Raw genomic sequence first — 15,118 nt, forward strand, 5'->3', positions numbered from 1 at the left:
TCCAAGGACAAAAAGAATGCTGGATTTGTTCCTGATCATCCAGAAGGCCACAGACAGAGCACTCCCTGACTTTCAATCTTGTGATACTGATAGTACACCTGTGACACTTAAAATACAATGATGATGGTTACCTAACAGAGCTCCCAGTCTCTGCTTGCAGCACTGGAGAGACTTTTAGCCTGACAGCTGATTCACTGCTGAAATGATCTTGAAAGACATAGAAGATGCCAAAAGAAGACAGAACTGCAACACTTTGCTGGGGGTGTTCAGGAGCATGCACAAACCTTTTCAGGGACAAACTCACCTATGTGATGTGAAGCATCGATCTGTGAATCGAGTATAACTCCGCTTGCCAGGCCCATTGGAATCCTGCACTCTGAAGGGAGCATAGTACATTTGTTGTTAAAGAAAATTAGGGCTATTGCAATATATGTTCTGATGAAATCTAAGACATCACCACTCAGAACAATTTTTAAGAATTTAATTGAATTTAATAATTTAATTGAATTTAATAATTCAACTTAATAATTTAATAACAGCACTCTCTTCCCAGAGAAGTCTAAATGATTTTCTGCAATTCCTCTCAACAGATTAACCCACTGGTCACTGTAGGGAAGCCTCAAATTCAAAGCTAGCATGCTAAAGGAATAAAGGTAGTGTGCTAAATAATTCAAAGCTAGCATTGCTGGAAGCTAAAATGTTTTTCTTCTAGAACAAATTTACAATAACCACTCTACCATGTCCTTGCGGATAACTTTTGCAGAACAATGTCCCAAGTTTATTTTCAGTGATCCTAAAAGGATAGAGAAGACTTCATAACTTGACTTTCCAGGCCAAAAACCACTGTAGTTCATACCTTTCTCTATAACCAAATAGGATGCCTGCATTCCTGCTTGCTGGTATTCCCCCACTTCAGTGTCTAAAAGCCACCAGCCAGGTCTCTGTGGTTTCATTTCAATTGTTCTAAATGAGCCTTGAAAAAAGAAAATGAAATGTATCAGAAACATTGGCATTACAAGGCTGATGTCAATGAGGCTAAATTTTAAACCAAAAACCTTCCTATGACCTAATCCAGAAAATCTAAACACATTGCAGTGAGAACAGTAACTTCTACCATCTCAGTGACTGTTTTTCTTAGCAAGACAGTTCTAGCTGGAGACTCAGGAATCAAGTAGCCAAAACCCAACCTTTTCTGATGGTGCAAAGTGCAAAACCTTGTCTGCCTATATGTAACAACAGATATCTGCATGCTAACTACAGCGCTGAGCAGTGTAGTGAACAGTGTTAATTACATAATGCAGGGATGTTAATTCTGTGGTGCTGGTTATGATTCTTACTCCTGCTGTGCCAGTGTGTTGTTCCAGTAGTGAAATGGATGGATGTAAAGAAGCCAGAAGTAGAAGTGGGAAAATTAGAAATATGGGCCCTCCCCTCACTTTCTGCATGCCCTAGGAGTGCCAAGGATTGAACAGGAAGCAGATATGGTTTCAGCTGCTTGCTGCACTTTTTAGAAAGCACAGGACATGTTCTCATTGCTTTTCTTAAGCTCCTCGTTACTGCAGACAATTCTTCAAGTACTTCCAGCTAATTCTGGTTCCCATTTAAACAAAAACATGTCGATTTCACAGTGAAAAGCACTATCTTAAAAATAATTAAATAAAACAGTGAATAAACTACCCCTAATGTTCATTAGAACTCCTAATATTCCAAGCCTGTCCCATTCTTTTGATCTCCTTGTTGTCTTTTTTTTTTTTTCCTTGAGCTCTTGTAGCTGGCAATACAGACTGGTACTGCTGAGAGTGATTGGACAAAGGAATTAATCCTGTAGTCTAATGAATACTTATAGCCTATTTCTCCCTGGAGAGAGAAAATAAGAATTCTCCTAGGCTTCAATGTTGTTCTTTCTGTTCTGTATCACTTACTCAGACTTAAAACCCTCAAATTCTCACCATATGGAGACCTTTAAATTGGTGTGGTGATGATAGACAGAGGTTACCCCTTAGAATGTACTCTGCTCTGATGCTTACCTGGGAGGAGAGTGTATGCTCCAAGCTGATGCTCTGGCTGTCCTTGTTCTATGAAAGTCTGTCCATGAAAATGAACAACATGAATGTCTTTTGGCCCACCCATATTCAGCAAGTGCCATCGGACTGTTTCACCTTCATACATCCTTAAGCCTTGCAAATTGTAGGTAATCCCATTAATGGCTGAGGAAAAAGGATTGTTAGTCAGGAAAACTGCTCACATGACTGATCACAAAGTGCTATAAAGTAATTCTTGAAATTAGCAAAGTATTTAATGAAGTAATGCACTTGAGAAAAAAACATTTTTTTTTCAATTTAAAGTGCAACACATTTTATGGTCTATATACATCAATTCAGAAAATCCAGAGACCTTACCAGAAAAGTTGAGCACAGCTTGCTAGCAACACATGGCAGCCAAGAGAACATAAAGATTTAAATGTAAGATGGCAATATCAGGCCCAAAAGAAAGGACATCTGTCTAAAATTCTTTCTGCAGCTCCCATTTCCACAGGCACAGAGTCACAACTGACATACCACATATCCACAGAGATATGAAAGGCTGTTCTAGAGCTGCTTCAAATTCCTCAATAGAACTTTTTGACCTGATTTGTCGAATTATTAAAATATTTTTAAATTTCTTGCAAGAAGTCGTCAGCATACTATTTTCTTACTGGAAAGCAGACTTTTTTTGTTTCTTTTTTTCTTTTAATATGGGGGGGAATATGTATGTGAATGCAAGAGAAGTTTTCTGTTGAAAGTTTCAGTCTAATATGTCTTTTCTTCATTTTAATAGCAAATTTCTGATCATTGCTAATTTTTACATGACTATTATGGGTACAATGGATAACAACAACAAAAAAAATCACATTACTAATGTGTGAGATTTATGCATGTTTAAAAGGACTATGATCTGAGATACTTCCCCTGACATCTTTCCCTCTATCCCAATAAACTGCATATTTGGCAAAATGAAATAAGTACCATAGAATTTGTGGCAGTGTTGCATTTCTTGTGTCTTCTCATTACAAGGCCTTCCAGAATGTTTGTCAAAGTACCAGCTTTTCTCTTCATCAAAGACCATAAAAAGCAAGAAAAAGTCTCGGGTATATATCCTGCTGCTGTCTGATTTGTTGAAGGCTCCTTTCTCACAGATCAGTATTGGCCCAATCAAACCAGATTGAATGTCTTTCTCCTAGAAGGTAGTAAACTCAGAGGTAAAAGTGGATTTCCCAAAAGATGTAAAAAAAGCCAATAGCAATCTGCAGGAATGCATCAGCCCCCAAAATCTAAAGCAGGTCCCAGAATTACTGCTCCCTTCTATCTTTACTCTCCCCTACTCAGTCTCCCAGAGTTGCCCAATTCAAATTCTTCCATACCTTATGTCCTGTTTTAACTGAGTGCAAGAGTAAATGTCAGGTGGGAATATCAAACCCAAAAGAAAGGACAGTTATCAAAATTCTGCAGCTTGCACTTCTACAGCCATACATCATTCAGGGATATTCAAACTCCAACTGAATGTTGGTCCTGAAAAACTATTCCAGATGACCCTGCTTGAGCTGCAGTGTGGACTGGATGATCTCTAGTCATGCCTTCCAACACAAGTGTTTCTGTGATTCTGTGATCAACCCCAGCAACAGCACCACTCCTGTTTTCATTCTCTTACCAGGTTTAAATCAGAGTAGTAGATCCAGGACCGACAAGCTGCTCCTGACTGCTCTGGGCCTGATCGCCTGCTTGCATACCATACATATATGTAGCTGTTATTTGGCTGAACTTCATCATCTTCCTTAAACCAAGCAGTAGATTCATCATCATAAACACTTCCCTCAGAGGACTTTTCATAGAGGACTCCATGAGCATGGAGGGAATATGGTCTGGATGCCAGATTCTTAAAATGAACCTAAAAAACCAAAATAGATTCTGTTCAGCGAACTCAAGCCTAAACCAAGTCCCCACACACTACATTCCCATGACCTCAAGCAAGGGTCAAGATTTGCATAAAGATTACAGGCTATTGTACATGGAAAAGCCAGCAGAGAGAGCTTCTGACATCTCCATTCAGAATCTCCACCTTTGATGCAGGTAGTTAAAAAAAAAAAAAAAATCAGAAAGCACGAGTCTAGCTCTCTGTCTTACCACCAAGTTGAGGCCCCCCAGGATGTTTACTGCTGCCTCTCATACCTGGACCTGCTTGGCTACTGCCAGCAGGGAAATGGAGAGTTTCTACCTCTTATGCTTTGCTGCAGTCATTACAATATAGTAACTCTAGACCTCAGTTTGTATCATTCTTGCTGAAATCAGTGCTTACCGCTTGTCCAGAGAATCACCAAGATAGTGGGACTACATATTTACCTCTCCTTAGAGACTAACGCTCCCAAGCTACAAAATCTTTTTCCTCTCTTACTCATATTTTAAACATAGCTTAGTGTGTTCCTGCTACACATCACTCCTACTGAAATAAGCAGAAAGCACCTAGATAAATTCTCCCTAAGTCCATCCCTGTGTGTTGTAAGACTGGATGAAGAAGGATGAGAGGAAAGAAATTTTACAGCACCGTGTTTCCTAGGGCAAATATACCACAGTGTCACCAGGATATGGTTCCCCTTCATCCTTGTTGACCTAATAAAATCCTGTACATATACATAGCAAAACTTTTTAGAGGAAATTATATATTTTCCCAAAAGTTTATATTAATCTTGAACACATACATACTAATTTTTGAGTTTAGAAAACTTATTTTTCATTAACATGAAACCTAAATCTTATTTTACAGTAGACCAATGAGCCAGTGTTTAATGGTGGGAAACATATGAAAGAAAAACAGAATTTAATTTGCTGTGGACAGGAGAAAAAAACATAAGTGTTTCAAAGAAACACATCACAGTGCTTACATGCCCACAGTGCAATTTCTAGTTTGAAAATGGTTTCTCCTTCATTGGCTTTTAAAAACTTGTGGTATTTTTAGATGCGTTCTGTCACACTCCAAGATCACTGTAAGAATTTTATCCTGGCCACACAATCACAACATTGACCTACTAGGATAACATCGTCCACTTCAGCCCGAATAACTGGTCCCAGGATGCCAAGGTGTTCTGTATATTCATCTTCATCCTGAAGAGTCGAAAAGGTGCTGTCTGTATAGCTCTGGAAAACCACCTTACGTCTGCTGCCATCTTTACAGGTTTTGTCATTCCTCATTGTACTGAAAGGAAAACCCCAATTAAAATCCTACACACTAAATCAGAAATAATAGCTTTGATGAAACCTGAGAACTCATACAGCAGGAACATTTTAGAATTCTGTGAATATAAACACTCAAATGGTGTCAAACTGTGCCAGGGGAGTTTAGATTGGACATTAGGAGAAATTTCTTAACCAGAAGGGTTGCCCAGGGAAGTGGTGGAGTCTTGATCCCTGGAAGTGTTTAGAAGACATACAGATGTGTTTCTGAGGGACATGGTTTAGTGGTGAACCTGGCAGTGCTGGGTTAAAGGTTGGACTCAGTGGTCTTAAACATGTTTTCCAACCTTCTGTGAATCCACAAAATAAATGTCAGATGATCCTGAAAATCATGGCTTGCAATGTTTAAGGAATTCTAGTTCTACATTTGGATAACAGATCCCTCAACCATTTGGTCAACTATCACTGAAAAACTCCAAGAAGTCTCTCAAAACCCATCTAAGTTCCATTTTCCTTTATTTTCTTAGCCTTAATAATCTGAATTGGAGTTTGTCTGAGTGCAGTGAGTCTATCACCTACATCCTACTGTCTCACAGATCTTTACATTTGATGATATCTGCATTTTGCATCCCAGAGCTGGTGTGGTAAAATAAGCTTTTAGACATTCAAACTCTTCTGATCTTAAATAGAAGCACTGAAATGCTATTATAATTCCCTACAAATCTTGCTTTATTATAAGTTCTGCAAAATCCAGAAACTGAATGTAAGTTACATAGGAGAAAGGCTGGGTTTTAGCTTTCCAACACACTGAGACAGCATATGCCATGTGCTCTGTTAAATTCACTGGAACTATGCAGCTCACACCAGCTGAGGATGAACATTTCTGGAGAGACCTATACAGAGGTCTAAGCAAAAAAGAGTTCTTGATTTTGCAAGTGCCCAAAGATACTGCCTTGCTTCTGCTATTTTTGCAAGTGCTCTTTATGTGGACTGAGATGATGCAGGAGTAAACCTAGAGAATACTGAAAAAGTTTTATTTTTATTTCCATCACATTTAATGGAAATTCATTTTGAGAAATAATCTATGTTTGGAGATTCATTTTGCATAATGAAAATTTTCTCACTTCAGTTTTGGCTGCTTTTGATAAAAATTCAAAGTTGTGCAAGTTTTGGTTCAGCTTTTTGATGAAAAGTGACAAGGAATTCTACACCTTGTTGGGTGAGCACTGATCCTAACTTGTATTAATTAAGAGAGTGAACTTTTAGTACGGTGTTTCTCTCAGTATATTCTCACATACTCTTTGCTGTGGCACAGTAGCCAGTCTTCCCTGTCAAAATGTAAGAAAATCCCTCAACATTAGGGTTGGTGATCTAGTCACCTTCTGATTTCTCTAAACAGCAAGAACAACACTTTATGTTGCTTTGTTTTCACTCTTAATATAAGGCAGTCACTAGTGTGGTTAAACACTTTGCAGCTTCCTATACTTTTCAATATTGCAGCCTTGTAAAGTTGGAAAGTGCCGTTATTCAATTTTCCAACAGAGAACTGAGACACCAGCATAATTTCCTGCTAGTGCTAGAAACTGATTTCATCTGCCTATAAGCACATCACATTCTAGATTTCAGCAGTTAGTCCATCAAATTCCTAGAAGGACTTTGCACAAGGAGGTCTCTGTGCTGTGTACAGGTACCAAGAACTGAAGCACAAACTAAAACAGGTCATTCAAGTATACCAAAACAAGCTCCAAGATTTCCTCTTGACCTCTTACAGTGAGTTTTCTAACTGATGTATTAAAGACTGGTTCTTGTGAGGCTACAAAAGGGGGTTAAGAAAAAAAAGAAAAGAGTTCTTAGCTATGTTGTCCTTGATTATAGTAATCTCACTCTGACATTTCTAAGGGGTGTGTCTCCTGTGGAAAACTGTTATGGCTCTGCCACTGAAATGTCAGAAATCAGATGGCACATTACAGTTCTTTTTTTTATCAGCATGCAAATCAACATTCTGCAAGATTTCAGGATGGTGTGCCAAACGAAAGCAAATGATTTAGGCAAACCTTTTCTTATATCCTGCATAGTTCCAGCAGACCTCTTTAGCTGCAATGTAGTATCTCCTCTCATTGCCTCTGCTGCGCAGGTAGTGCTCAGCAATGCCATCAGGGTTCCGCTGCCTGCTGATGTTCACCTTGGGGTCTGTCATGTAGGGGTCATCAAAGCTCACGTAATGGTACTCGTACTCCCCACCCGAGCTTTCGTCGCTGTAGGACTCTCCTATCACATACTCGTAGTCCCCATCAGCTCGGGGAAGGCCGATGGTGATGGATGGCCGGAACTGCCGCGGGGTGAGGCTGCCATTCAGCGACCCTCCGTGCCTGGCTCTGCTCACACCCACCCTCGGGCTCTCACTGGCTGCCTTGGTGGCATCTGCTGTGTGGTTGGTCCCACCTGGAAACAATGCCACAGAACTACTGAGCTTTTTGGGGTTTCTACTCCTTGGGCTCAGCAAGTAGGTAATTTTTGCATCTTCTTTCTTTCTCCTTCGAATTTTGATGAAGGTTCCAGATGAAGTCAAGGTATCATTGTTGTTTCCCTCCTTTCCTTTCTGAGCTTGGTGCATGTGGCTCCCTTTCTGGTTTTCCCCCATTAGATGTGAGAACCCTTGATACTTCTTCATATCCTCCCTATTTATGGATGCTGTACCATTTCTGCCATGATGATTTAACTTCCCACCAGCAGATTTATCTAAGCTTGCCTCTAATCCCAGATTCATCTTTGCAGACACCAAATTCCATTCTTCACTAGTCATTTTAGATGAATATTTCCCAGTCCTAGGCAATGATGTTTCTAGTAAGTTCTTCACTAGAGCAGGGCTGGAATTAGGGCTTATATTGTCTAACATATACTCTAAAGAAAAAACATCTGCTGGCTTATCTTTGGATATCCTGGGTTCAGAAAGGCTGGATGCATTAGACCCTACTATGGGGTCCAAATCCAGTGTCAAGTTAACTGTGTGCATGGCATTTTCCATGTTCTTTTCCTCCTCTTCCAGATCATCATCATATTCATTTGGCAGCTTGCCAGTTCCCACCACGGCTTCATTGGATGTGTCCTCTGTATGATGCACAGAATGAGGTGCACCAGTCTTGTCAGAAAATGAGACATTTTTATTTCGGACATGATTTAGAAGGGCATTCATCTTTTGGACAGCGTAAAACTTAATGGCCAGTGAGCTTCGCCTTTTCCTTTTCTTGTTAGAGGTATAATCTCCTCTTCCTGTGCTTTGCTCTTGATGTTTTTCTGGAAAAGACTTACTGTCCTTTCCATCAGCTGGAAGCTCTTCTGCAACATTCCCTGGGTGCTCCCCGTTGCTCAGCACGTGTTCACCTGCAGACATGTTACCATGAGCTATTTCATAGTTGCTTTGGCTTCTATTCTCAAATACCAAGTCAGCTTCTCCATCACGTGTTGAAGTTAAAAATAAATCCTCTTCTGCTGTGATTGATGTGTGATTTGACTGGAATGTTTCGGCCTTGACTGGGGGAAGAGGAGTGATACGAGTTTCTAAGAACTTAGAGTTGTTTGTTGTTCCACTACTATTTATAGCTGTCAGACCTGAGCCAGCTGCCACTTCAGAACTCATAGCATCAGTGTCTTCATACTGCTCCCAGGCCAGTGCTGTAAGATTTTGTTTTTCTTCATCACCTGCTGCCTTTCTTGAGCTTCGAATGGAGTAAAAAGAAGCCAGGTAATCCTGATAATCCGATTCCTCCTTGTCTTCCTCATTTTCTTGCAAATCTACCTCAGCTGAGGTGGGAACAGCCTTTCTTTCAGTCTTGACAGGAGTTAAATCCACAACATCAAATGTTTCATCTTCCTCATAGTCACATTTAGCATCCCTGAATCTCAGCCTCATGCCATAACTCCTTCCAGGAGAGCCCCAGGATGCCAAAAGCCAAGTACCTGCAATTGAAATAAAAGTGTTATTTGAGTGGACATTGTCTATCATGTAAGTGGCCAAGGGAAATAGTTGGGGCTGCTTCTACAGCACCTGCTATAGCAGACTGCTAATCTTTATATGGGATATTCATGAGCTCTCATTGCAATGAAAAATAATAATTAATTGTAGACAAATAAGAGCACATATAGAGAGATGGAACTCTTCTCCTTAGATTAAGCTGTAACTGGAACCTGAATCCAAAAATAACCCATGAAACAGATGGATATGAAAAAGAAAGAAACGAATTAAAGGATTCTATGTTTAGATCTAGATCTAAGAGTGAGACCTCTTAAGATAAAGTTTCAATTTCATTCTGTCCTTACTAGTGCATGCATTGCTACATAGGTAGAACATTCTGAGCAGAGCAAATACATTCTGAGGCAATGTTGGCAAACATCTGACAAACACAGTATTTTAAAAGCTTTTGAATTAATAATGGATGACCTTTAATAAGTATAATAAGAATAAAGGAATTTGGATTTCCAATCTGACACAAGCTATTAAGGTATCTCAAATTAATTTAAAAGTGTTAATAATTCCTCCAAAACCTAGTCACAACATAAGTTCTCTATTGGAAACTAGGATCTTCAGAGAAGAAAATAGAATCGGTTTCCCTAAACAACATGAAATCAAGTTCTTTGCTTGTTACACCTTGCTTTTGGAACTCTGAAATGACAAAATAGACAGAATTAATACCCTGAGAAACAGAGGTTTTTTATTAAAAAGGTCACATACAATTCTTCCTGTATTGATCACCTTGAAGTAATCTGCACAGCTTTCCTGATTTCTAACAAAGAAAATATGCCCTATATGGAAAGAATAGATTGCATACCAAAATCAAGCAAAAATATAACTTTATTACTGGGGAGGTTTCCATAAAATCTAATAGAGTTTTAATGATTCCCTAGTCTTGAGCAATACAAGCCACTTATACATTTTTAAGGTCTTGATGCTGTACAATACATAAAATATAGATTTTTTTAAAAAGAGGTATTTTTAATGGGATAAGGACACTTAAACCTTGAGGGATTTTAGAATGATCACTCAAAGTGCACAGACTTCGATGACAAAGAATCTGTCCTTTTGGAAGTAATGCCTTAAATGTGGACTATGTGGGTTCTCATGTCCCTTCTTCCAAGTCATGGTGTTAATTCTAGTAAGACATTGAGATGCATCCCACAAACCAGTGATCTGGTTCAGACAGGCAGACTTTACTGCTGCTGAATGACCACAAGTTTAAGGTCAGGTGTAGCCATTTTACCCAGAAATGACGAGCAGAATTTGAGCCCATTTTACACTGCTCAAGATACACAAGATTGTGGCAAACCTGGAAATCATACAAGGGAGTTGATACCAGTTTCCAAGAAGAATCTTGCCTTAAAATTATCATGACTAACCCCAGCATTAATTGTGAAGTGAAAAAAAAAATTAAAAAATTACAAGATGACCAACAAAAAGAGCCTCAGTAGAGCACACAGTTATGCTAAGTCAGTGTTGCCAGCAAGACTCCATGCATATCACTTGCACTGCAGAATGATTAAATGTTTTCTAGCACTGTATTTATCAGAAGAGATTTCTTTCCTATTTAGTAAGTCCTTATACACTGGTGATTTAAAAATATCTTAGAAGAGCTGTTAAACACAGTTCCACCACTTACCACCATTGTCCATTTCCACCGTGACCGATTCTCCGCTCATTGGGAAAAGGCTCAATGTATCCTCGTATTTCCCTTGGTACAGAAAAGAGTGCCCAGCAAGGCGGACAGAGACAATCTCATCATGAGTACCGACACTGGAAAAGTGCCACTGAACCACAGTATCCCGACAAAATCCAAGGATTTCACTGCTGTCAGACACATAGCCATTTATTGCTAAAAGGAAAGCAAAGTAAAAGTGGTTTCACTATTCTGATTTTAAAACTTCCTGTTCTTTGGTGTCAGTCCACCAGACTCACATTTCCACTGGAAAGAGACTGGCACAGGGCTAAAACCACGGTATTTTCCATCTCTGAAATATTATCTCTAAGGCAGCAGGGTGCTGCATCAAAATTTAGTTAGGTCTTGTCTTTGCTTCAGGGTCCAGAGCCAGCCTAGCTACTAGTGGCAAGGTGTGGGTAGGCCTTTTCTCCCTGGACGCTAGAAAGAAACAAGGGGAAATGACCTCAGGGTGCTCCAGGGGAGGTTCAGATTGGTTATTAGGAAAAATTTCTTCACTGAATGTTTACCCATTGCAACAGACTCCCAAAGGAAATGGCAGAGCCGTCATCTCTGGAAGCATTCAAAAAAAAGTGAATGTAGCACTCTGCAATATGTTTTAGTAGGCATGCTGCTATTAGGTCAGAGGTTGGACTTGATCTTAGGGGTCTTTTCCAACCTTTCTAATTCTATGATATTTCCTATTTCTTAGTCCAGTGCCACCTGGCATGGTTAGAAGTTCACTGACACTCTGGAGGATTCCCTGATCACAGGACTGAGAACAAGGAATCACTGAGTGCTCAGGTTCATATAAGCTTTCCTATTATTCATCTCAGAATCCCACTCACTGTGCATTATGTTTGAGTTATAGAACTTGGGATCATCCCTTTTAACAGTGGCTGGGTTGCTGCAGTACTCCTTGATGTTATCCTCTAGGTACCAGCTCTTATTTTCATCGAACACAGCAAACACTGCCTGTTGCTCCTCGTCTGCCTTTTTCTGAAAGAGAATCAACACAGCAGTTACATTTTATCAGCAGACACATGTATTAAGGACTCAATCCTACAATCTCTTTCTAACTACGTAAGCAACATAAGCTTCACCAGAATCCTGGTAAGTGTGATCCAAAGGGAAGGGAGTAGAGGTTCCAGACCTCAATCCTACTACTGCAACCAACCTGTGGTGGAATACTGAGCAAGATTCTAGCACTACTAGTACAGAGGTTTATGACTGGGCTCTTTGTAACAGGACCAGACTTCTGGTTTGACCTGACAAAGTTTCTGACATTTATTTCTCTCAAGTGATGCTTAAATCTTTGCCAAGCAAGATTTCAGTAACTGGTAAAGGGATGTCCTCTTCCAGAACTCTCCCATGATATTTTGGTTGTTCTAGATTCATTGTGCCTGAGATTGTCAGACGCTGTGGAATTGTCTCTTTTACAGAAAGGGACAAGGTCAAGTCTGAATATCTTCAGAGTATGAAAATATAATAGTAGCAGGAAAATTTATTATCAAGTCTAGAAACAGACTTCCAAGTCAGGCTGACCTTTTGTTGACCTTTCTTAGCTCTTGATAAGAAACACATAACATAATTCCTTCACTGCTGTGGACAGTTAGGGGACTGTTTTTTCAGGAGCCTATTGGTTTAACTGCTCTCTACATAACAGTTCTCTAAGGGAAGTAAAGCTAAATTCCATGTAGACCAAATAATTTTATTCGAGCAAAATCTGCCCAGGTTAGTTACCTGCACACCCTTTTGCGTCAGGGCTTCACTTTTACAGATCAGAAGTGGGCCAATCAGTCCAGAGGCTATATCTCTCTCAGTATTTACAGCACTGTGATACAACCTTGTAATACATTGTGCATCCTGTGCAGTGGGTTGGTCTGTTTTAGTAATTTTCCACTCATATGTATATGTTTTCCCTGGTTCAACTCCTCTACTCTGGGTGCCATTGCCTAAAGAAAAACAAGAACAGCAATGATACAAACTTAGAGCCAGATCTTAATATCAAGCTGCACCTTCTAATGACATTGGTGCATATTAGCTATTAAAAGCTACCTTGAGATAACTGAAGTTCAGCAAGAACTTTTGTCTCTTTAAAATCACAAACAAGAACAAAAAACTAAGACAACAAAGAGAGGGTATTTGTCTCTGCTTTGCTGATAATACCTTAGTTTCTCTATAAGGCAACACAACAGGTTAGCAGAGGCAGAGCACAGAACTGAGGTCTCCCAGTCATGCACAGTCACAGCACCTCCTTCAAAGCAACAAAACCATCCATAATATTCAGTGATATGAAAAATATATTTCATAAATTTTTTACTTGTGGGATCCAGAGGATAATCAGCTCCTTCTGCATTCTTTGCAAATGTCACTCCATGGAAATAAATGCTGTAGGGTCGACTGGCCTTATTTTTGAATACAATCTACATTGATAGGCAAATGGAAAAAAAAAATTAGGATTCAACAAATCCTTGTCTGAATAAATAATGAAGTTACCACTACATTAGAATTTGTCTAGGTTTAACCCAGAAAATGCCAGAAAGGCAAAAGGGTGTCTTAAATATTGTTTGATATATAAACCCAAAGAATAAATGCTGTTACTCTTCTGCTGGACTTTGCAGGCCTCACTGAGTGAAGTTCAGCTGCTTACAGCTGAGCTCTAGAAGGTCTAAAAATAACACTTGTTCTTCCAGCTACTAGGCACACACTATCTCTGGAAATATGAAGTTACTGACTGAAGTTCTTAAAAACCTTCAGTACAGGAGAAAAAAAAATTTTAAACCAAAGCTTGTCCCAGATTCTAAGACCCAGAAGGGATACGTAAGGAAAAGGCAAAATTTCCCGCCTATTTTTGACAAAATCAGGATTAAAAAAAAAAAAAAAAAGAGAGAGAGAGAAAAAAGAAAAAAGGAACATACTAAGCTCAAATTCAGAACCACAGAGTCATGGTGGAAATTATAGAAGTTACAGGTCACAGAACTTTGTGATGCATCATTAAATGAAAAGAGAAAGACAAGTGGATGTTGCAGCAGCACAAGCTTGTAATGCAAATGTTTTGTAGTTTCGTGGTATAACCTCATGAAATACCTGAATATATACCTCATGAATATAACCTCATGAAATTTGATTATGGAAACTGAGTACCTTTGTCTAAAACAGCCAGAAAAAAATTATCAGCATAAGAAACAAGAAGCTCATGAAGTTCAGCTTCACATACAAATCCCTTCAAAAGTCCCCCCAGGTGCAGGGTTTTTTTTCCTATTTTGGACCACTGTCAAGATATATTTTACAAAGTCTAACTGAAGCATGTTTATGTTGTAAAATAAAGCACAATCATGGAAACCATAGAAGGAATATTGAAAAATGCAAGCTGCAAATGCACTGTTACTTGTGATCATATTTTTTAACAGGGACAATATTTGGAACATTAGCTATATTATTTGAAAGACAACACAAATCCAACAAGTTCCTTTTTATCTCTGCCTCAATGAAAAACATGATACAGTATTAATAATCTCTGTATTTATGTTACTTACTTTGACTTTATCATTGATTTGAGCTCTGATAATAGGGCCCAAGATTCCAGTTTCCTTGGGACGAGGACCTTCCAGACGTTTAGTAAAGCTGGCATCAGTATATTGCCTAAAAACAGCCTTTTTATACCTTTTACCTATGAGATTGGAGAAGTTGTCCAAGTGTTGTGATTTATAGTGCCTTAAAAATAAAGGGAAAGAAAAATGATCAACAAAACTTGAATTAGTAACATATATTAAAATACAAAATTAGTATTCAAGCAACTGGTAGAAATCTCACTTCTTGAAAAAAAAAAACAAACCCTAAACTAACCTAATGTTTTTCATTCCAAATTCTAACCTAAATTAAGTAAGAAGAATCATGGATGATTACTTAAGGATTATTTATTTCAGCAGAATTGATGCTGAAAAGTATTTCAGAAAATACTTTGGACAATTCCTAAGTAATTTTGTTATTTTGGGCTCCCTGTGAGAGGCAAAAGAAGGTGTCCACTGTTGGGCTTCTTGGCAAAGAAAGTCACTGACACTGGTGAGAGGCCAGTGAAGGGCCACCATGGTGATCAGAGAGCCAGAGCACTTGGCATAGAAGCAAAATTCCAGTTTCCTCAGTCATGCAAAGACATAGCTACGGGAATATCTTATCTTTAACCTCAACTATCAAATTGACATTATAGAGAAAGCAGGACCCCAT

General features: G+C 39.0%; 1 protein-coding gene across 1 annotated transcript in view; it reads right to left on the bottom strand.

Moving 5' to 3' along the window:
* The window catches only part of F5 (coagulation factor V), a 32,952-nt gene that overhangs the window by 7,035 nt on the left and 10,799 nt on the right, over window positions 1-15,118 (bottom strand). The window contains exons 8-19 of the mRNA XM_056500078.1: window positions 14,431-14,608; window positions 13,215-13,317; window positions 12,635-12,846; window positions 11,740-11,890; window positions 10,856-11,068; window positions 7,259-9,161; window positions 5,061-5,226; window positions 3,688-3,924; window positions 3,006-3,216; window positions 2,028-2,207; window positions 857-973; window positions 305-376 (exon numbers count right to left, since the gene is read on the bottom strand). Of these exons, the coding sequence (XP_056356053.1) occupies window positions 305-376; window positions 857-973; window positions 2,028-2,207; window positions 3,006-3,216; window positions 3,688-3,924; window positions 5,061-5,226; window positions 7,259-9,161; window positions 10,856-11,068; window positions 11,740-11,890; window positions 12,635-12,846; window positions 13,215-13,317; window positions 14,431-14,608 (3,743 nt within the window). The remainder of the gene's footprint in view (window positions 1-304; window positions 377-856; window positions 974-2,027; window positions 2,208-3,005; window positions 3,217-3,687; window positions 3,925-5,060; window positions 5,227-7,258; window positions 9,162-10,855; window positions 11,069-11,739; window positions 11,891-12,634; window positions 12,847-13,214; window positions 13,318-14,430; window positions 14,609-15,118) is intronic.

Source organism: Oenanthe melanoleuca, chromosome 1 (genome assembly GCF_029582105.1).
Source record: "Oenanthe melanoleuca isolate GR-GAL-2019-014 chromosome 1, OMel1.0, whole genome shotgun sequence".
NCBI lineage: Eukaryota > Metazoa > Chordata > Aves > Passeriformes > Muscicapidae > Oenanthe > Oenanthe melanoleuca.